The sequence below is a fragment of the Malus domestica genome, chromosome 05, assembly GCF_042453785.1.
Source record: "Malus domestica chromosome 05, GDT2T_hap1".
Taxonomy (NCBI): domain Eukaryota; kingdom Viridiplantae; phylum Streptophyta; class Magnoliopsida; order Rosales; family Rosaceae; genus Malus; species Malus domestica.
The window spans coordinates 13,284,665-13,305,250 of NC_091665.1; the positions used below are offsets into that span (position 1 = coordinate 13,284,665).

Consider the following 20,586-nt stretch of genomic DNA (forward strand, 5'->3'; position numbering starts at 1 on the left):
ATTTATCGTTAATGTGAAAATACTAGTTTACCCTTGGACGTTAAAATGTGTAGTGTGTGCTTTATTTTGAATTGGATTAATTAAGTTTTTCCTAAGTTTTTAGAACCACTTAGGAACTAAGAAACTTTGGTTGTGATTGGGTTGTTGGCTAGTTTTGGATCACACAGCACTCCTCCATTTTCTCTCTTCCTCTCTGTGCTCTATCTCTCTCACAATCTAACTCTCTCTCTCTTTTCGAACTCGTACGGACTCACACAATCAAACCCAAAACAACACAGATCGAAGGTTCTGAGGTTTCCAGTGTGTTCCTAGGATCCTTACGAGTCGAGTGGTACCCATCTTCAGCAAGGAAACCTTCGAGAAACCCTAATTTGAAAGGGAGCCGTGGGTGTACAATACACCAAACCAATTCGTGGAGGTTTCAAAGTGTTCTAAGGCTCAAAAGGTAATCTCCTAGTCCTTTTGGTTGTTTTGGCATAAATTGGAACGATTTTGAACGTTAGAAAACCCCGAAAAATGGACCTTCGACTTGGGTACTATTCATCAACTTTTAAACCCTTGAGTTTTTGTGAATTTTAGGACCACAGTGAGCTCAAGGAGGTCCCCACGATGCTCAGAGTGCATCGTTGGTAGGATTTAAGTCACGGGAATCTCGAAAACGAAGTTTTACAGAAGTCGCAGGAGTTCGAGGACTTCTCCGACGTGATTTCATGTGATTTGAGGCATGAAAGAGGTATAACACGATTCTTTACCTCATAAACTTCATTTTGGTGGAAATTGCATGAAAAATAGTGAAGAAATGAGCGAGATTAAAGAGTTTGAAAAATTGCCCAGTTTTTTATGCCGACGACGGTTGCCGAAGCTGGAGGTAGGAAGTGAAGGAATATTCCATGAAGTATGACAGAATATTCTCACGCCGTTAGTTAGATTTAACGGTAACAGTTAGAAGTCAACGGAATATTCCTGACGGCGTTAACTGACGCCGTCAGTATGCCTGGCACATGGCCTTGTGTGGGGGGCGCGTCTGGCCATGCCATTGTCGGCGTGTGAGGCTTTCAATTTTTTTTCTAAAAATATGGGGATGATCTTGAGGTTGTGTAGGTCACTGTAGTGTATTCATATACCCATTTTGAGCAATGTATGAGAAGTTATTAGTTAGTTTTGCCTATGTGCTTTAAAATAACGTTTTTATAGTTAATTCGCATATATGTGAGACTTATCCTGAGGACGAGCGTATCCACGGGCAACTCGGGGGTTACGATCCGTTGACATACCAGTGAGTGGGCTTTTGTTTTCAGTATATATTTATATACTTGATATATTTCCCAGAAATGCATTTTTTTAGGAAAGTATGCTTTGAAATTATATGTCAAATGCTTTTATATTCTGAATACGCATTTCATGGTATATAAATGTGGTGATGTGGAGGCATAGGTGAGTTCAGGTAAGTTATGTTTGGCTATGTGAATCATCGATGATGTGGTATGTGATGGATTGATGTTGAGCTCATAAAACTACACCTAGGGTGATTGTGATTTAGCCAGAGATATGAAGTACATACCTGTTCATTTATGTCACCTCCCGCACTATATGCTCATATTGGATCCAACTTAAGTGCACAGTCTTGTCGTACAGACCTTAATTATGGTTTCGACTGTTAGGTGACTTGCGATTTATGGCCCGGCTATTATGAGAGATTAAAATTGAGCATAACTATATTACACCCAATCTTGTAGTACATACATTTTTAGTGGTTCCGACTTATGTGCAGTATATCGCCGTATAGGTCATTGTAGTGACTCCGGCTAGATTGACTTAGAGTTATGAATTCAGCCGTACAGACACCACAGGGTTTCCGACTAACATATCATATTTCTATGAATTTATTCTTACCTGAATTGCTTACTCTGTTATATATTGGCATGACATATATTTGAATATGATTATGTGAAGCATGAATTGAATTGATATGATTTCATATATATATATATATATATATATATATATATATATATATATATATATTATGTATATGCTCATATTCTGATTCTGGGAAAAATTAAACATGTTTTACAGCGAAGAGTTAGATATGTTGATAAAGAAAATGATTTTGTAAAACATTTGTTTTTACCCACTCACGTTTTCTGTTTTGTTCCCCTCCAGGTTTTAAGTAAGCTTATTGTTGGTGGCTTGAGGACGTCGGCGGTTCTGACCTATCTAAATAATAGTAGGACTTTCCTGGTATTGTATAATTAGTACTTGTCCTATTGGACTGCATCTAGACTTAATATGCTCTGCTTAGGAGTGTTTACTGTTGTAACTAACTCTTATCACTTCTTGTTTAGTAGTGCACTCTAGCTATTCAGTTTTTAATTATTCGTATAATTCTTATCTTTATTGCTTCCGCACTGTACACATGGCTGCGTCACTCTCACGTGACGGCCAATATGCCTTGATATCGGTCGGGGTGTGTCAAGTACAAATTTCTAATATATTAAAAAAAGGATAAATTCAAAAGTATTCAAGAGTAGGGTGAAAAAAACTGAATCAAATAGTTTTATGAAAATTCAAATCCTTTCTAAAAAATTAATATGCAATAAATTTTTAACATTAATGTCTTTTTTTTTTCTTGTTGCAAAATCATTGACTCTCTCCTTACAATTAATTGTCTACATCAAATATGTAATAGGGGTATTTTAGGCATGTAAAAATGTAAAATGTGTGAAGTAATATGAAATTAATGAATTTGCTTATGTGGATCCTAGTAATTAGGTTTCCTATGAGTAAAAAAGTTATGTAGGGTTTGATATGAAGAAAATTGAGTTGGAAGGGCTAAAATTATATTTTTAGTAAATAAAATGATAACTAGGATTTAGTGGCCTCGATGGGCTTAACATTAGTAGTGGGTCAAATAAGTAATAGTCACATCTAATGGCCCAATTGATCCTCACATGCATTTTCCTCATTTGGATTCTATTGTTCTTCTGCATTTGCCCAACTTAGAGTTGCATTTTACAAATTTTATGATTATTTGTTTCAAAAATCATTTGTCAATTTGTTGAAAAAGTTGAAGGTTATGAACTATGAGCTCTCATTTGGCTTTAATACTCGGTGAGTAAGTTATGCTAGTCTCAAAATTTTGTGACTTTTTTTTTTGGAACAAACGATAGTATCTACACTAAAGGGGTGGGCAAGTGGGCTAAGCCTTTACATTGGACCAGCCGTAATAATGTGGGTTAGCCATAAAACTTTGTGACTATTAAATCGTCTGTAAGCACCAACGGTGGGCTCGACCAAAAGTCATTCTAAAAATATACTTTATGGACACTTAACATTTAGTTTAATATAAGGACAAAAATTATTGTTTAAAGTAGTCTCATGGAATGTTATACGCTAAAACTAAAACAATAAGTCCAAGGAATATGTAATAGTGATTATGCAATCTAAGGAAATTACATTCATGAGACCTTTTGTTTTCATAAACGTATCATTTTCGTTCATGACCATAAAATTGCTAATTGAGCATTGACAATCCAGTAAGATCAAGTACATACTATATCTTCTCTCTTTAGAGAGTGACTAGTCTCGAGTTATTAGTGTGAAAAACAACAACGCATGTATGTAGTTTCTCAATAAAGAGTGAGTTCACTAAATCGGACAAAACAGTTCCCATACTCATGCTATATGAGAACTCACTAGTTGGGATAAAGCAAAGTAGTCATTTGATCTGAGATGCTACATTTGCCTTATGGATACATCTTTGATCATATCATGCTTCATAACCTAAGGTTCATTCCGCACATTGTTAGGATCGCTGATTTATTCATAGAGGCGTGTGAGTGTACAATAAAAGATCTCTTACCTTCAACTATCGATGAAGAATACTCTATGATATGTTTCAAGAGTCTATAGTTAGAGTGCATGAATATGATTTAAGAAGTATGTTCTAGATCGCTTTCATGGGAATCACATAGATAGTAGATATGAATAAACTATCAACCAAACAATGTGATCAAGAGTATTAATTTGAAAAATTACTGTATTACATTGTAATTTCAATTAAATAGGTTATCCACCTCTTCTGCTGAGCTTGGATAGTCGTGACATACTATTAAGTGTCACTCATGGCTTGTGGAAGCCCTAAGGATTAGCACTCGCTAATCTTCATTAAAGGAAGAATTAAAAAATAGTTTCAGTTCATAATCAATTAGTAAGAGCTCTAATCACACATTGCCTCATTATTAAGAACCTAATGAATTGTACTGAAATAAAAGTTAAATAATTAAATGAAAAGGTTCTTATTGGCCCTTAAGTTAGTTTCGGGCTTCATAGCCTAGTGGGCCCTTGATCCATCAAGCATAACAAGTTAAATGGTTTCACTTAAAACTACAAGCCCAAAAGTCCAACGAACACTAGTGTGAGACCGGCTCTATAGTGAGAGAATGCCACGCTTTGTAATACCCTGTATTTAACAAAAAAATATAAGTGTGTCTTTGTGTATATATATGTGGGTGAGCAATTATCTTAATTCAAATGTAATGATTTTCTTTGGGTTTCTGTATGTTTATACCATAACTCGTATTTTTTATATGTAAACTAGTCTCAGCGTAAAATCCTTTTTGCTACAAAATTATTTCAAAACAAGTTAATATTAATTTCACATTCATACTTAATCAGAGATGTTTTCATTTGAATTGAAGAACTAAGATTAAAACGAGATAATATGACAATCATGACTAGAGTTTGGCTTGATTTTCTCACAAAGATAAGATGGCATTTAGACAACCATAGAGAATAAAGATAAGGGGTTAGTTACTACTCTAGATAGGTTGAGGTGGGTTTATTTAATTTTTAGAGTATGGATGAGGCCTTTGGGTACCAAGAGGATCCTCCAATCACATTCATTCATTCATCGTAGATCGTGCGGTCATAAATTATTGTAAATTTTTTTTTATTTAAAATTGAATATAAACAGTACCTGACAAAAACTATCCGCACGATGTACGATGAATGAATGTGATTAGAGGATCCCCAGGATCCTCTCTCCTTTTGGTATTTGCCCACATGCATTGTAATGATTATAATCTTGTTCGGTTACCATTACTTCCAATGCTTGATGTCCAAGTGTAGCAAAAGATATGAAAAGTGGCATTGAATGCTTAATTGGAGATTTCATTTTTTTCTCCAAGTGAACCATGGGACGAATAGGAGACCAAGAAAACAACAGTAACACCACCCCAACAAAAAGAAGAAGAGCCATTCTCCCACCATAACTATGGTATATGTTCACCATACACCTAATAATTTGTCACCTTTTTTACCTAATTCTAGTTAACTTTCACATTAAATGTTACTTTTTCAATTTTGAAAAAAAATTAACGAAGGTTAAGTCAAAGGACATGTGACATGACAATGATTATACACCATAAATTATGGTGAGCATACACTATAGATTATGATGGTGAGCAAAAATGCTTTCATTTGTAAATCCTCCATACATAGTGAAATAGAAAGACAAACACCATCTCAGTGGCTGTAAACACTACAAGAAAATATGGATTAGGTGATGAAATTTTTTGTGGCGCGCAAAAATTTATCACATTTGGGTAAAATAAGTGACGCTTTTTTTAGAAACTGTCACATAATAATTTTCACTGGACACTAAAATACTTTGCGTCACATAAACTTCTGAATTTGCCACAAACTATTGGGCAGAAAATTTTACCGCCGAATGAAATGTTAATATGTGACCAAACTTTAAAATTCATTACATAACAAAAAAGAAGGCCAGGTTTATGCCATTGGTCACATATAGTATTAAAATAAAAAATAAAAATATACTGAAGAAATTGTATTATTGATATATATATATACTAGAAATTGAGCCCGCGCGATGCCGCGGGTTTTAAAATTATGTTAAATGTGTGAAATATATTAAAACATATTCTCAACCATATCAAAATTCATATACATCCTAATGTTCAACAAAGAACCAAAACAGTTTACAAACATGGTACTTGGCCCTCAATATGCAGAGAGCCCATTCCCCATCTTCATTTTGCAAAAACAATTCATCAGTCAATTTATTCATTTTTCTATACCGAAATTAAAGCTTTCTTAAAAAGCATTAATTTCATGAAAAGCATTCTTACCTGATGATTATAGAGATATATGCACATCATAACAGCATTTAGACCTCCAGTAATTGAAAGTGCAATGATCTATTGCAATTGGTAAGTAATACTTAGTCACTCAACAATTACGAAATGGACCAAATAATAAAGAAAAAACCAATCTTGGTTAATTCATTTAACTAAGAAGAAAGGCTGTGAAGTTCCGAAATGAATATCCAGCCATCTTTTGAAATGTCAAAACTTACCTGGAAATGCCGGATTAGATGGGTCTCAACCAAGTACGAAGCGAATCCAAAATGGGCACAAATTTTCTGAAATAAAAAACAAAAGCACATGAGATACTAAAAAAAGCCATAAAAAAAAAAAGGGAAATCAAAACCTTGTGTGGCAACAAACATGCAGAACTTACCTTGAAAACCCAGATCAAAGCAACCAAAAACCCAAAAAAATTATCGAAATCAAACCAAAAAACCAGATAAATTAACAACCCTGACTACTAATCGAAGAACAACATATGCGAGCCATAATCAACCATTACACATATTTTGACAACAATGTAGGAAATCAGTGTATCACAAAGTGAAAGCAATCTCACATTTGCCACACTTCTTATTAGTAGAGCTAAACTACAAAAGCAGTCAACAATTTATGCCATGAACAACTGAGGATCAAATACATCTACTCTACAATATAAACAAAAATTTGGAGGGACAGTTTGTATGCTTTCCTATTTCTCTCTGCGGTAATTTTTCATGTGTGGCTTTGTGCATTCACACATGCACATTTGCCCACATTTCTTTGCTGTTTTTTTTGTTACTATTTGCCTTTCCTGAATTTATTAAGCAAAATGTTAAATTATTCATGTGTGAATAGGTGGGTCTAGAGTCTGAAATGGTGGGGGAAGCATCTAGATAAAACGTGGGGCTAAAACGGTGTGGGAACGAAGAGTGAGCCTGATTCCAACAGATACAAAGTAGTGGCAACAACCTCTATTAATAACCCCTATTAAGTCAATGAGTAGCCAACCTCTATTTGTGCAGTTATATTTGGAACATCCTAGTTTATCTGAACCAAATCCTTGAAATGGGAACACAGTTGTTCATATGCAAGCATGTCCGCTTAGCTGGTATTGGCTTTACCTAATTTACTTTTTAAGTCCAATGTGATAGAAAATCCATGTTTGTCTTGATTTTACATGAAAAATACGATGCATGTCCCCTGAACATACTGCTCAAGAAGCAAATTTTGCTTGCTTGCAGCATTTAGTATATAAACCACAATAAGCAATTTACTGATCATAAAAGATAACTACGAAATGAAAAAATATAAAAATTTCAATCTCAAATTGTCTGCTGATCTTAAAAACAAAATCCATGCAACTGAACCTAACTAATACACAACTCGGCTGAGCCCAAGATTTCAATTTACTGGACATAAAAGCAAAAGGTCACATAATTTTATTAAGATTTATTTTCCTACGTTTTCTAGGCCCATATTACCAGTGAACGCCTATTTTTCAACTAAATAGGGAATTTTCCCACGAAACTGAAAGCTAGGAACTTAGAACAATGAAATCAAACTTCAATTAAACCAATTTACAACCAGATGAGATGGAAAATTAGCTAATTAATTAATTAATGATTTAATCAAGAACAAACCAAGATATCTACAACCCAAATTAAACACAAAATCAAGGTCCTTTCAGAAACATAAGCTTAAGAAGACGAAATCTGAAACCTTTCAAAAGCGCAGAAATAGAGAGAAAAATATTGGGGGAAAAGTTGGGAAATTTACCAAAGGGGTTTAGGTGGAGGCATCTAGAGGAGACGATCGGCAAGGCAGATTGAAGCTCGAAAAGGCCGAGCTTGGACTCTGCGGCAGTGGCGAGATCTAGGGTTTTTCCACAGAGAGAGGGAAACCTAGATTGGGAAAATAGGGAGAGAAATAGACCTTGATTCAAAGAAAAATGGTGAAGCCCTAAATCGAGCTGCTTGGTGCAGAGAAGAGTGAGGCGAGGAGGGAGACGGGGAGAGCAAGAGTCAAGCAGAGAAAAAGTGGGTCTACAGTCTGAAATGGTGGGGAAGCATCTAGAGAAGACGTGATCTAAAACGGTGTGGGAACGAAATGCGAACCTGAAATAACAAAAAAGAAGCAGAGGTGAAAATGGAATGACACTGTCAATGAATAGTTTTTTTTTATGTTGGGTTTTAGTATATGTATAATATCTCTATATACTAAAACTTAGTAGGGAGGTACTGTGGATGACCAGTGGGCGGACGATTTTGCCCCTGGCTTTTTCATCCGATTGTTCTTCTCTTTGGTTTTTGGGGCAGCGAAATGCCGCTTTTGCCCACTGCTTCCACGCGTCGGATCCTCTATTTGGAACCAGGATCCTCTCCTGAGCAGTTTCCTAGGGATCCTGCAATCTTGTCCGTTCATTTTATATCGTGCGGTCAGTTTTCGTTAGATACTATTCATATTTGAATTTTAAAATTTAAATTTTAAATAATTTCTGACCGCACGATATACAATGAACGGACATGATTGCGGATCCTAGGATCTCGGGAGAGGATCCTCCTCCCTCTATTTGGACTGTGTTCTCAATTTTTCTTTTGCTTTCCGTTGCGTTCTCACATCTTTCTCACAGTTCTCTCTTTTGCTGTTCTCGGGCTTACTAAATCTCGCATTCGATTCCAACAAGTGCGATCAATCTTGCCCCTCAATTCGCTTCATAATCCTTCTTTTTCCACGTCTCTGCGCCCATTCGCCTGAACGAAAACCCGGATACATTGCTTCCTCTTAAATCAAACCCTAATTTTGTCCCCAAACGAATTGGAACACAGTCAAACTCGATTTCTAAATCGAGTTGCGCCGATTCTAGGGATCTAATCTGGCGTTTCCAGGTGAGTTTTGCATGTTTATTAGCGTGTAGGATTTGGGTTAATAAATTTCATTCTCTGTCAACCTCTATCTGCTCATTTCAACTTTTTTAGTTGGGAAATTGAAATATTGAACTGGATAATTGGAAGATTTGGGTTTCTTTGAACTTCGTAGTCTAAAAAGTGTTTTGGGTTTAAGTTTTATTAATTGGTTAGCGAAAATGGGGCACCAGTTCTTCAAAGGCTTATTTGAATTGGTGCTGTGATATATGGTATAGGGTAATCAGGGTTTATGGGTTTCTGTGTAATCAGGGTTTCTGGGTGCTGTGATACATAGTTAGGGTAATCAGTAGTAATATACGTAAAGGGGGTTTCTGGGTTTCCATCAAAATATAAAATTGAAGTAGAACACCAGGAATACATCTTGACTGAATGAAGTTTTGTTCTGGGCTGAGATTACAAGTGGAAAGCAAATGGCTTTCGACCATTTAGGGTTTTATGAACTGACCTAAGGAGTAAAGCTAAATAGTTAATTCTCCTGCAATTTTTGTTTCTAGGTTCCTTCAAAATTTATTAGTATTTTTGTACGAAATCTGCTCTTTTCAGCCAGCGGGCATTGTTGTTCCATGTTAAGCACCAAAGGAACGCAATTGAATTGTCTTCCATTTTAAAGGTATTATAAAAAATGTATTATCAAAGATGTCCCATCCTTGAGCGGATACAATGTTGGTTATCAAAGATGTCCCCTCCGATTCATGAATCCCCATATGGAAGAGGACTTGGGCTGATGCCCCATCTAGCATTAGCGAGGACCTCCTCATAACCTCAGGTACATTCTATCTGCTTTAAATTTGTGATTTCAGTTTAAACCCTAACCGCTGCATTTTCTAGCAATTTACAGTGAATAGGCAAGCTCAATTCGGGCCAAATTCTGTCAAATTAGGCAGTAATTAGCCATTCGCTCCCAACCCTCCCTCCCGTGTGTTATAGCAGTTTCAGATCAAAGCTCCATCCTCCTTGCTTCATTTGTAATACACACAGAGAAGGTATTGCAATCTCTTCTCTCTTTATCTATTTATATTGTTTATTCAAATGGTTTGGTGCTATGATTCCTCTGTTTGTGTGCTATGATTCCTCTGTTTGTGTATCATGCTATAGATTCTTGATTTATGGTAATTCATTTCTTTTGCAATAAAGGGCAGCAAATGCTTTTATACTTCTGCCAGATTCTGTCCGTTGGGTGATGAGTCCATCAGGATCGGTCGTAACTTTCCCTAATGGAATGGGCTTACCAGTTATATTTGACTCGAAGCCTTGCAGGTAAGAGCATTTGAAAATTCTATTTACTTATTTCTATGATTATAGGTATTTTTTTTTCCCAAATCTAGATACAGCTTCTTTTGCTGTCACACGTGATGTGACTCTTCGGTCTTCACTAATGTCATTCCATATAATTAAATAACGTTAAACACTCCTACCTGTTAATTTTCTTATTTTTTTTCAATTATTCTAGAAAAAATTTGAGACCAAAATTGTTCGCTTTTTTATACAACCTCATTACTTGCAGAATCTGGTTTGGTCAACCTTTAATCCTTATCATTGGAATAAGTTAGGTAAAGGTCACCAAATCATACTATTTTCATTGCTATTTATTTCCTTGCTGAACACGATGAAACAAATTCTCTTCATTTGCAGTCTTGCATTTAAAATTTGCATGTCAGTTTATGGTAAATAATATTCAATTTTCATTGTCTTCGATTCTACTGAGTTGCTGTTTTATCATCTATTTATAAAACCCATTTAGACTCGCAATTTTTTTGCATGGTAAAACTTAAACTGAAGCATTATGTATATCCAAAATTGAACAAGAAACTTTAAGTTAAATTAGATGGACACCCAATACTAGGGGTGATGTTACCAGCATTGTAACCATATCAGTAGTCGATTTTATAAATAAAGTGAAATACAAGACTAACCCAACAGGTATCATAAAATAATGTGAAACTACTTTTTTCTTTCTCTCGGTACCTCAAGATATCATTCCTCACTTGGCCAAAAACGATAGATTATCCCTTATGATGTGCTTTCCATGTTTGAATATTTTGTTCATTCAGTTTCAAGCGTTTTCTTTTTGTGTATAAGACTATCTTAGTGACTCATTGTTTTTTCTTTCCTCTAGGTGGTACAATAGTTCTATCCGATGATGGTCGCTATTTTTCAAAGGATGCTGTGTAATTTCAAGTTTGAAAACTGCTGGCTTTCAATCTTTTTAAACAAGTTACCTTTGTAAGGTATCAAAACTCTGATTTTTCTATAGCAAATAAAATTCCTTCCTTCACTATGGTAATTTTGTTTAGATTAATTAATGTTACACTGATGCTAACTCAAGTTTATACACTGCTAGAAAGTCAATTTGTACTCCTGCAGCAACACATCGGGCATTACTAGCTAGTATATATACTAAAAGAGAAAAAAAGCCTAAAACACTGTTCATAAGCACAGTGTTCTTCCGTTTTTGCCCTTCTTGATTTTCTGTTATTTCATGTATGCCCCTGATATCCACGTTTCCTCTGCATCTATGAGATGTCGACGCGTTGCATGGTTTCAGAAGTTCTCGAGCCTTCCTTTTTTGATTTTGATTTCGATCTCTGCCTCACAAAAGATCTTCGTGCTCTGATGGCTCTCCGATCTCCAGTTTTATGCTTCTCTCTCTCTCTCTCTCTCTCTATCTCTTTCTCCCTTTCTTGCTAAAAACCATGATTAGCAACCTGAGGTGAGAAACTCAGTTTTCTCTTCATTCCTGCTCGACTTGATTCAAACAAAAAATCTCTTGCACGAAATCAATTTTCTCCTCATCACGGATTTCGACTGCATGCACACCTATCAAGCCCTAGAATCCAACCAAACTCACTCCCTTCAAGCCCGTTTCTGCTCTTCCACTCGCTGCCCAGAAAATCAAGTTCTCAAGGTTCGATGTTTCATCAATTTCCTCCCCCTCAAAAATTATTTTGGTCTTTCGTGCATACTGATGTTTTTATTTCTATTAAATTTGGTTGTGTGATTAGTGATTTTTGTTCTTAATTTTACTAAAAATTTTGAGTTTTTCTTTCTGTTGTTTCTATGGTTTTTTGTTCTGCATATTTCAATTACTCTCTCTTGCAGCGGAACCACCACGACCACTAGGGGCCACTGCCGCGTTAAATTATGGGCTTCAATCGTTGTCTAAAACGTTCTGTACTCATGGCAAGTTATTCTAGGTTTTATTCCATATTCAGATCATCCCCAATTTCGAAAGTTTAGGGAATTGGTTCATTTCCGTGTTGCATGTTTAACATTCTTCTGTGTGATGCTGAGTTGAGGCTATACGAACTGGAATCGTTGAGGGTAGGCTTGAATTTGGCCGAATTTGGGTAAGAACCGTTAAAATCTAATCCTAATTTTCTATAAAATTCCCTGTATATTTATTATTTGTTTCCAACAGCAGGTAATCAGGAGTTTTATTTGATCTTCTCTATGCAGAACCAGAAAGACCTTGGACAGATCCCACCAGAGCACTCTGTTACCCCTTTGTTACATGATTTCGTATATCCGCTATATGCTATCTCCCGAATGCTTATCCACCTACTGCCTATTACCATGGAGGTAAAACTTTCATTATATTGTGCATTAAGTTTATAACTAACTTTATATTTTGTTTTCTTCCTATAGAAGGCACCCTTCTCAACAGCAAAAGTCAATTAGTTTTAACAACTATGAAAGCTCTTAAAAAATCATATCAAGGGTTGTAACAACATTGATAGCCAGTAGAAAAATAAGAACAATTTCTTTCTTCATAATAATTATTACCATAAATCATTGGTCTACAATATTTCTTTTCTTTTGCAATTATTGCTTTCTTTGCTTGAATGAATTTGTACTTTTTTCCCTTTGCAAATATGAATCTTTGCCATTTGTAAATGTTTTTATGCATAATTTACAAAGTTTATTTTCTGGAAATTCTGTAGTCTATGCATATTCGTTGAATAATATGTGACGATTCCATTACAGCACCGCAGGGCATGCGGCTTCTGGAACCGGTGAGAAATTGCAGCTCCCCTGGGCTCGATCCATTTTGGATTTGGGGGGTCTAATTTGGAGGAAAAGAAAAGAAATAAAATTTGGGTTTTGGATTGATGTGGTGTTTAATTTTATTTAATTTTTATTCTTGCATGTTTGATTTGTTTTGAATTTTTTCATGTTTGATTTTTTTTTTTTTAAAATTTTCACTGTTTGTTTTGTTCATTGCAGGCTTACAATGTTTGATTAATTTCTATGGGGTGAGTTGTTAATTTTTCCTCTATTTATTCATGTTGTTTTATGAATGCTTAAATATTCTGTATCTAATCTTATTAACTCTTTGAGTGTATTTTTAACAATGGTTGTCACTATTTTTTCCTGTTAATTTTTAAGTCTCTGTGTTTTTCACTGCAAACTTTGGACATCGATCTGTTTTGTTGGTGGTTTGATGTGTTTTGTGTTGTGTTTTTCAGTCATTTGACTCAATTCATATGATTAATTCACATGGTTTTCATGCCATATTGGTTGAATTTATTATAACTATATTTGATTTTGTTGCAGCGATATCCTCATATAAAAAAGAAGTGGAAGCTTTACAGGACATTAACCAATCAGTTGAGATATTAGTTCGTTTACTTTCTGCCGTCTCTGGTTGGAGTGAGAAAATGTTTAGGTACTTTATAGTTTTGAATTTGTAGTTAGGAAGATTTAACAATACCTTTTTTTGTTTGCTTTACTTTGTTACGTCTTGATAAATGCAGGTTCAGCAACAGGTTGCTGAAATTATCACTTATATAGCCTCCACTGCAAAATAGTAGTACTTTTGGTTTGCTTACTGTGTCTCCTTCACTGTTTCTATTTTGTGGATGTACAAATAGATGTCAACCCTAGCATTTAATGGTGTTGTTCACTTTGATAGGTATATGTGAACGGCTCGCAGATATCAGACCCTTAAAAATGCCATGAAGTGCCTTACGGCTTTCTCCTAATCCGTAGGTCCATGATTTATTTTTGAAAGTGGAAGTTCTGGTGTGATATTTTTATTTCTCATCATCTTCAGTGCAAAAGTTTGTGTGCAAGTTTTTTTTTGTAGTTTTATCCTGAGTAAAGGTTGCTAATCTTTTATTGATGAGTGTGTGCTATTTGGTCTCCAATGATTGTTTATATTTACCAAGGGTATAATGAGAGGAAAATCCCATTCCAATAACTTGGAATGAACCTCTACCAAATTGTAGGGAATCCAATTAAGATGCTTAAGTCTCTGGGTGGAACTCCCACACCTGGGACTTGCAGCCATGTTTCCCTTAAGCAATAGGGACGGGATGCACGAGATGCAGCAGTTGGAAACATGGCTGCAAGTCTCAGGTGTGGGAGTTCCACCCAGAGACTGGAACACCAGAAGAGGTTCAGCAAATTGAAGATGCCCACAAGGATTTCTGAAACAACCGTTTCGAAAGGTGGCACAGCTCAGACCACATGAAAATTCCTGTTCTTTCATTTGGGTTTTTCTTAATTTTTCAATTCATTGGTACTTTTTTCTCAAGAAAGTGAATATACTGCATATGGGTGGGAAAAGGGTATTTATTTATTTAGTTACTGAAATTTGAATGTAGACTGTTCAAATTATGGTTGCGGTGTTCTGGATCATTGAATTATGTATAAAATCAGTCAGAACTGTGCTCAATTTGATAATGTTGAACAATTTGGTCGGGTTTTCACACAGTATTGTAGGATTGTGTAGTGTTAGGCATTGCAAGTCTGAATGATGTTTTCCATTCGTGTGATCTGTGTTGAGATACTGTGCAATCCACTTGAGCTCTTTGAGTGTTTTTGTATGAGACTTATAGTTGTCAGAGAGTTTAACCATCCTTTGAATTAGTGTCCTCGATCATGCCTAATTTGTTAAACCCTTTCCAATATAAGCAAAGAATTTTAATGGTTTCAGGCCAAATCATGAGTTTTTGACGTTAACATGTTTTGTAACACTACTTTCCATGTAATCCAGAAGATGAAAACACAGAGAATCTGTATATCATGGTTAAATTTTATGAATAAGTCTTGACATTCCAAATGACTGCTGCATTTTCATTTCGGAACTTCATAGCCTTAGTAAAATGAATTAACCAAGATTGTTTTTTTCTTTATTGTTTGGTCCATTTGGTAAGTGACTGACTAAGTATTACTTACCAATTGCAACAGATCATTGCACTTTCAACTACTGGATGTCTGAATGCTGTGTTATGGTGCATATATCTCTTATAATCATTAGGTAAGAATGGTTTTCATGAATTAATGCTTTTTAAGAAAGCTTTCATTTCGGTATAGAAAAATGAATAAATTCATTTGCAGAATGAAGATGGGGATGGCGTCTGCATATTGAGGGGCCAAATAGCATGATTGTGGACTGTTTTGGTTCTTTATTGAACATTAGGATGTAAATAAATTTTGACATGGATTGCACATTTAACATAGTTTTAAAACCCGCAGCATCGCGCGGGTTCAATTTCTAGTAATATCAAAACCCCAAGGTGTAAAACCTATTTCACTTAGTTCTCTGTTCTCACCCATTCCGGCCGTCTTCAGCTCCTCTTTGCTTACTCTCTCACCCCAACTCCAACGACCAACCACTGGTGGTTGCCAGCGACAGCGACAACCACTCTCCTTCGTCTTCCTTTCTTGGCCACTCTCCTCTCTCTAACATAACGGGACCCAAATTAGGGAAAGAGAGATTCGGTTTTCTATCGAGTTCTTCAGGCGACAACAAGGTACTTATTTGTTTCCCTACATTTCTTTAATTGTCTTTTGGATTTTCCTCTTCAGTTCGTTATTTGGTTGCCAAGCTTAGACACCCAGTTATCAATTTCCTTTATCTTTCGAAAATCAATGAATAATGGGTGAAACTGTACAGTTTTAACCAGATCCACAGAATGTGAAACTTTAATTTTAATTTGCTACTATTTCATTGCCTTGGATTTTTGTCACTGTTAGTGGCGACCAAAAAAAGCAATGAGCGGATGGACATGGGAAGTACAGAACTTTCTGGATGAATGTTAAGAGTGTATGATCACCTTCATACGCTCAAACCCAATCTGATAGGATTGAAGTTTCTTTTCAAATTTTTTCTATCGTTTTTTTTCTAAATTTGGTTTTGAATTTGCAGGTTCTTGCCTCCAGCAGCCCTCTGCCCGCACATCCGCACTCAGTAGCCTCTAATTTGGGTAAATTTTGGTTTTGATTTTTCTAGATCTATATGTATTTGTGCCTAGCCGACCCCACTTAGTGGGAAAAGGCTTTGTTGTTGTTGTATATGTATTTGTGCCTGGCTGTTTAATTCTATGATTGAGGATTTTTAACTAGATTTATTATTATATATGGAGGATTTTTAATCAATTTTTCTATTTGCTTTTTATTTTCCGTATTTTTCTTTTTACTGTGAATTGTAGGATGAAATTATTTTTCTAGAATGCTTCTGTTTTTCATGCAGGATGAAAACATACATAATTGTTTTAGTTACCACTTCATACTCTGCAGTCAACCATGATCGGTGTTATTGAAATCTACTCCCTCATTGGGTCCGCCATGGCCGGAAAAACTTCCGACTGGGTCGGCCGCCGCTACACCATAGTCATCTCCGGAGCGATTTTCTTCATCGGAGCGATTCTCATGGGGTTCTCCGCCAACTACACCTTCCTCATGTGCGGCCGCTTTGTCGCCGGCATCGGAGTCGGCTACGCCCTCACGATTGCTCCCGTCTACAGCGCCGAGGTCTCTCCGACGTCGTCTCGCGGCTTCCTCACGTCTTTCCCAGAGGTTAGCTAGGCTGCCCCATTTAATATTTGACTTAACTTTCCAATTATGCCCTTTGGAGTGGTTAGAATAATTTTTCCTTTCTTAACGTAAAAGTTTTGTGTTTTGTGTTTTGTGTTTGGTTTTTGGTGTTGAATCCTAGATGACCATATGTACACATGTTTTTATTTTTTATACAATGATATTGAATATTAGAAAAGGTGATTTAGGCTTAGTCATTGAGTCTGTCATTCTTTTTTTTTCTTTTTTTTATTTTTTTATTTTTATAAAGCAGTATTATCTAGACCTAGCATTTTGGACCCAACCCGTTAACCCGACCCGACCCAACCTGTTAATATTTGTATTTGGATGGATGCTTAACGGGTCGGGTAACAACCCGTTAAATAACGGGTCACTTTGGGTCAACCCGTTAGACCCGTTAGGACCCGTTAATACTCGTTAGTTGAGGATATTTTAGTAATTTTAGTAAAGTCTTAACACTCGTTAACGGGTCGGGTTCGGGTGATCCGTTAGCTTAACGGGTTGGGTTCGGGTGACCCTTTAACTTAACGGGTCGGGTTCAACCCGACCCGTTTACAGGTTTATATATGTGTGTTCTTACTTTGTCCACTCCTTTTTGTCTCATACCCGACCCGTTTACAGGTTTATATATATGTGTTCTTACTTTGTCCACTCCTTTTTGTCTCATATATATATTTTTTTTTTGTGCATAATTGTTCATGTGTCACAAATCATTGAGGCAGATTTTTTAATTATCAATTTTGGCGTGCTGTGAAAAAGAAAGATAACAATATATACGGTGATATGTGACATTTGAGAATAATTCGTAGGCAAGGGGTCCATCGGAAAAGAGGACCATATAATCCAACACTTATCCTACAATACTAGTTGTGTATGGTTCAATTTTAGTAGGTTCAGTCTAACTTGTCCTAACTTAATTCAACTCGTTATTCGATACCTAACCTCAAATCTAAATTATTAATTCCTATTGGATTAGGTGTAGAGTTTCTACTTATGTGTCTCGGTTCGAAACTCTCCCTTTCTCTCAATTAATGTAATAGTTTCAAACTCTTCCCTCACTCCATAATAATAGTAATTTTTTCTTTTTTAAGGACATGATAGAATGCATGTGAGGTAAGTTTTTTTGAGGTCGTGATTTAGAAAGGGAAAAATGTTGTGTGGTGCTATCTAATTTGGAGTGCAACTTCAACTTTCTTCATGTAAGAGAAAGAAAAAAGAAACAAAGAAGCAATAATGAGTGATGGATTGCCCTGGCATTCTTAGTCAACCAATTGTCTCAAGTTCAAACCCTTCTCCCTTCACTAGCGTAGATTAGTAGCGTTTTGTAATATACTTCAATATTTTTCTTTCTTGTGTTTTTTGGGAATCTACATTTGGATCCTTTCGGATGTTTGGCTAACTCATTTTTTATATTAATTTTCAATTACAGGTTGGTACTTGGTACTTCCAACCCTTTTGTTAGCTCATATGGGTAATTGCCTTTTGTTGTGATGGATTTTTGTTTGAGATTTTAGTTGGGATTCTTGTTTCTTACTAAGTCTACTTGTTTTGCTTTATATATAAATTAGTCGTCATTTGGGATTTGAATATTTGGGTCTCACTGTTTTTTAGGAATGGTCTCTGTGTTCGGTTAGGTCCACTAATATGGAAAAAAAGGTCCAACTAGCTTGGCTAGCAAATAACTTGTGTGAATCCATTTCTGTCTTTTGCAGGTTAATCATGGTATTTCCATGTGCTGTTACAAATATATACCGGTAAAGTGGTTTAATAACTTAAATAGGTGTTAATATGTATACCTTTTGGTCAAGTGTACTGTAGAAGGGATATATCTTGTGTATCAACACTTTTTTTCTTGCTATAATGTTTTCTGTAAGTTATGCACTTGAACAACATTTGGGTTACCTAACCGTTTTGTTCGAGTGAAACACTTCTTGATATGTCTACTGGAATGGATTACAAAATGAAAAGTGGTGATGCAGCTGGAGCTTTAAAGATTGAACCTATTCAAAGGGCTAGTTTCTTCTACGTTGCCTATTATTGATGCTACAGATTTTGTAGCAGACAACTCCTATTCAATATTTTTAGTTATGATATTATCTTGTGCAAGCTACAATTGGGATATATTGTAGGTTACTGTGGACATGTTACTGTAAAAACTACCCATATTTGAATTATAAGAATTTTTTTTCATTGAGTTTCATAGTATGTACTTGCCATATACAGAATTATATTAAGCTGAAATGCTAGTTTAATTACTAAAATGATAAAATGTAAAAGAATAAATGGATTAAAATATAGTATAAACAATTTAAAGAAGCATGTGACGATGTACCTATTCATCACATAATTTTAGGATTTCTGACGCTTATAACGTAATAAATTGAGTCAAGATTGGCATTTGGGCTTGAAAATATGTGAGGAATCGGGCGTCACGTATGCTAAAAACAGGTGACGAATCACAAATTCATCACATATACTATCGGTGATGCCACATAGGTGACGAGCCTTGTGACGACTGAAATTAGTCACATATACTATTATGTGACGAATTTGTAGTATTCAGTGATGCTTTGCCATTGTCACTGAAGTCCTGTTTTCTTGTAGTGAAGCGAAATGGGTTTACAAAAAGAATAGTTAGAATTTAATATAAGAAAATGGTTATTATCATCTAAAGGAGGACGGCAAAGGAAGCAAATGGAAATGGTAATAGTAATATTTCTCAATTATACTGTTGGATATTATTGATATTTTATTTACTGATACTATGATATATTTTGGTTACTAACTATTTTGATTAGGGTTGTAGATTGTATAATGTTACATTGTATATACATAAGCATTCATGCAAAGGCAAAGCAAGAAAAAATGTTGAATTGTGTAAAGTGTTTGAGTTGTGAGGATATTCAAAGGCTGGAGAATGCCTTGAATATGAAATAATGAACCTTTTTATGTCAGCCGTCGGGGGAAGAGCTTGAATATACAATTGGTTGATTATGAAATAATGAAACCTTGTTTATGTCAAGGGGAGTGGCTTGGGTATATAAATGAGTGTCGGGGGAGTGCCTATATAATAAAGTGAAAGTTGATAATTAAATTATAAAATTTGCACTTAAGGGATGAACGGCTCATATTCTAAGATATTCAGAGCCAAGTGGTATAAGCATGGTATGGGACGTGCAGGCTTGGGTAGCTTAGATATGTGTCACCGGGATTAGAAGGGAGTGAATACATTCATCCATCTCATTTTACATATATGCATTTGAAAAAATTGTTGCATTCTAACTATTATTTACTTGGTACTTTTTGTTGTGAATTAATATATGCACTAATGTTATTCCACTGCTTATTCAATAAACTTTATGTAGTAAACTCAAGCGTTTATTATGTAAAAGTTACTAACCAGTGTTATACGATGTATTATGTTTTTGCTACAAATTATTATTTTATTGTAATTTTTCCTCATCGTGTCTTGGTTATAGAATTTATTTCTATAGCTAAAATATGACTTATACCCTAACTTGTGAATACTCCTTATTCGCCAGTCGCAGTGTGACAGTTTTTTTCTTTAGTCACTTAAAGGAAAGGGACTATATAAAGGGTGTTAGGCCATCTTGAACCAAAGAGTCCAGAGAGCCAGAGGGTCGAAAATAGCCCGAAAACCATCTTCAATCGAAGGTCAGGCCAAAGGG

The 20,586-nt window shown here is 35.5% G+C and overlaps 2 protein-coding genes and 1 long non-coding RNA gene across 11 annotated transcripts; 2 read left to right on the forward strand and 1 right to left on the reverse strand.

The window, feature by feature from the left end:
* Window positions 1-3,575: 3,575 nt before the first annotated feature.
* On the reverse strand, window positions 3,576-8,301 carry LOC139196394 (uncharacterized). 4 transcript variants are annotated; one of them, XR_011581242.1, is made up of 4 exons: window positions 7,929-8,301; window positions 6,380-6,445; window positions 6,153-6,221; window positions 3,576-4,462 (listed from the first exon to the last, which is right to left on the reverse strand). It is a non-coding gene; the product is annotated as an uncharacterized lncRNA (long non-coding RNA). The 4 variants fall into 4 exon arrangements; XR_011581241.1 differs by having other exon boundaries at window positions 6,153-6,445; XR_011581240.1 differs by lacking the exon at window positions 3,576-4,462 and having other exon boundaries at window positions 5,912-6,221.
* Window positions 8,302-8,748: 447 nt separating this feature from the next.
* Window positions 8,749-14,195, forward strand: LOC103417276 (uncharacterized). 3 transcript variants are annotated; one of them, XR_011581244.1, is made up of 12 exons: window positions 8,749-9,037; window positions 9,687-9,842; window positions 9,915-10,059; window positions 10,211-10,333; window positions 11,193-11,304; window positions 12,176-12,423; window positions 12,533-12,655; window positions 13,061-13,089; window positions 13,301-13,329; window positions 13,631-13,742; window positions 13,831-13,886; window positions 13,989-14,195. XR_011581244.1 is itself a non-coding variant. In XM_070822278.1 (11 exons), the coding sequence occupies exons 6-10, from the start codon at window positions 12,338-12,340 to the stop codon at window positions 13,694-13,696; spliced, it is 333 nt and encodes a 110-aa protein (XP_070678379.1). In that variant the 5' UTR covers window positions 8,749-9,037; window positions 9,687-9,842; window positions 9,915-10,059; window positions 10,211-10,333; window positions 11,193-11,304; window positions 12,176-12,337; the 3' UTR covers window positions 13,697-13,742; window positions 13,831-14,195. The 3 variants fall into 3 exon arrangements, 1 of the variants encoding a protein (XP_070678379.1); XR_011581243.1 differs by having other exon boundaries at window positions 13,831-13,883; XM_070822278.1 differs by having other exon boundaries at window positions 13,831-14,195.
* A 243-nt stretch (window positions 14,196-14,438) lies between these two features.
* On the forward strand, window positions 14,439-18,864 carry LOC139196395 (polyol transporter 5-like). Of its 4 annotated transcripts, XM_070822274.1 has the most exons (5): window positions 14,439-14,526; window positions 15,269-15,338; window positions 16,230-16,287; window positions 16,554-16,879; window positions 18,610-18,864. In XM_070822274.1, exons 4-5 carry the CDS (start codon window positions 16,607-16,609, stop codon window positions 18,682-18,684), a joined length of 348 nt encoding a protein of 115 aa, XP_070678375.1. In that variant the 5' UTR covers window positions 14,439-14,526; window positions 15,269-15,338; window positions 16,230-16,287; window positions 16,554-16,606; the 3' UTR covers window positions 18,685-18,864. The 4 variants fall into 4 exon arrangements, with proteins under 4 accessions (XP_070678375.1, XP_070678378.1, XP_070678376.1 ...); XM_070822277.1 differs by lacking the exons at window positions 14,439-14,526; window positions 15,269-15,338 and adding an exon at window positions 16,018-16,127 and having other exon boundaries at window positions 16,601-16,879; XM_070822275.1 differs by lacking the exons at window positions 14,439-14,526; window positions 15,269-15,338 and adding an exon at window positions 16,030-16,127.
* Window positions 18,865-20,586: the final 1,722 nt, after the last annotated feature.

Coding starts and splice junctions, on each gene's coding strand:
- LOC139196395 (XM_070822274.1), top strand. CDS start 16,607: ATGATCGGTGTTATTGAAATCTACTCCCTCATTGGGTCCGCCATGGCC. Junction 16,880..18,609: donor TCCTCACGTCTTTCCCAGAG/GTTAGCTAGGCT, acceptor TGTCTTTTGCAG/GTTAATCATGGTATTTCCAT.
- LOC103417276 (XM_070822278.1), top strand. CDS start 12,338: ATGTTTAACATTCTTCTGTGTGATGCTGAGTTGAGGCTATACGAACTG. Junction 12,424..12,532: donor TTGAATTTGGCCGAATTTGG/GTAAGAACCGTT, acceptor TTCTCTATGCAG/AACCAGAAAGACCTTGGACA. Junction 12,656..13,060: donor TACTGCCTATTACCATGGAG/GTAAAACTTTCA, acceptor ATTCCATTACAG/CACCGCAGGGCATGCGGCTT.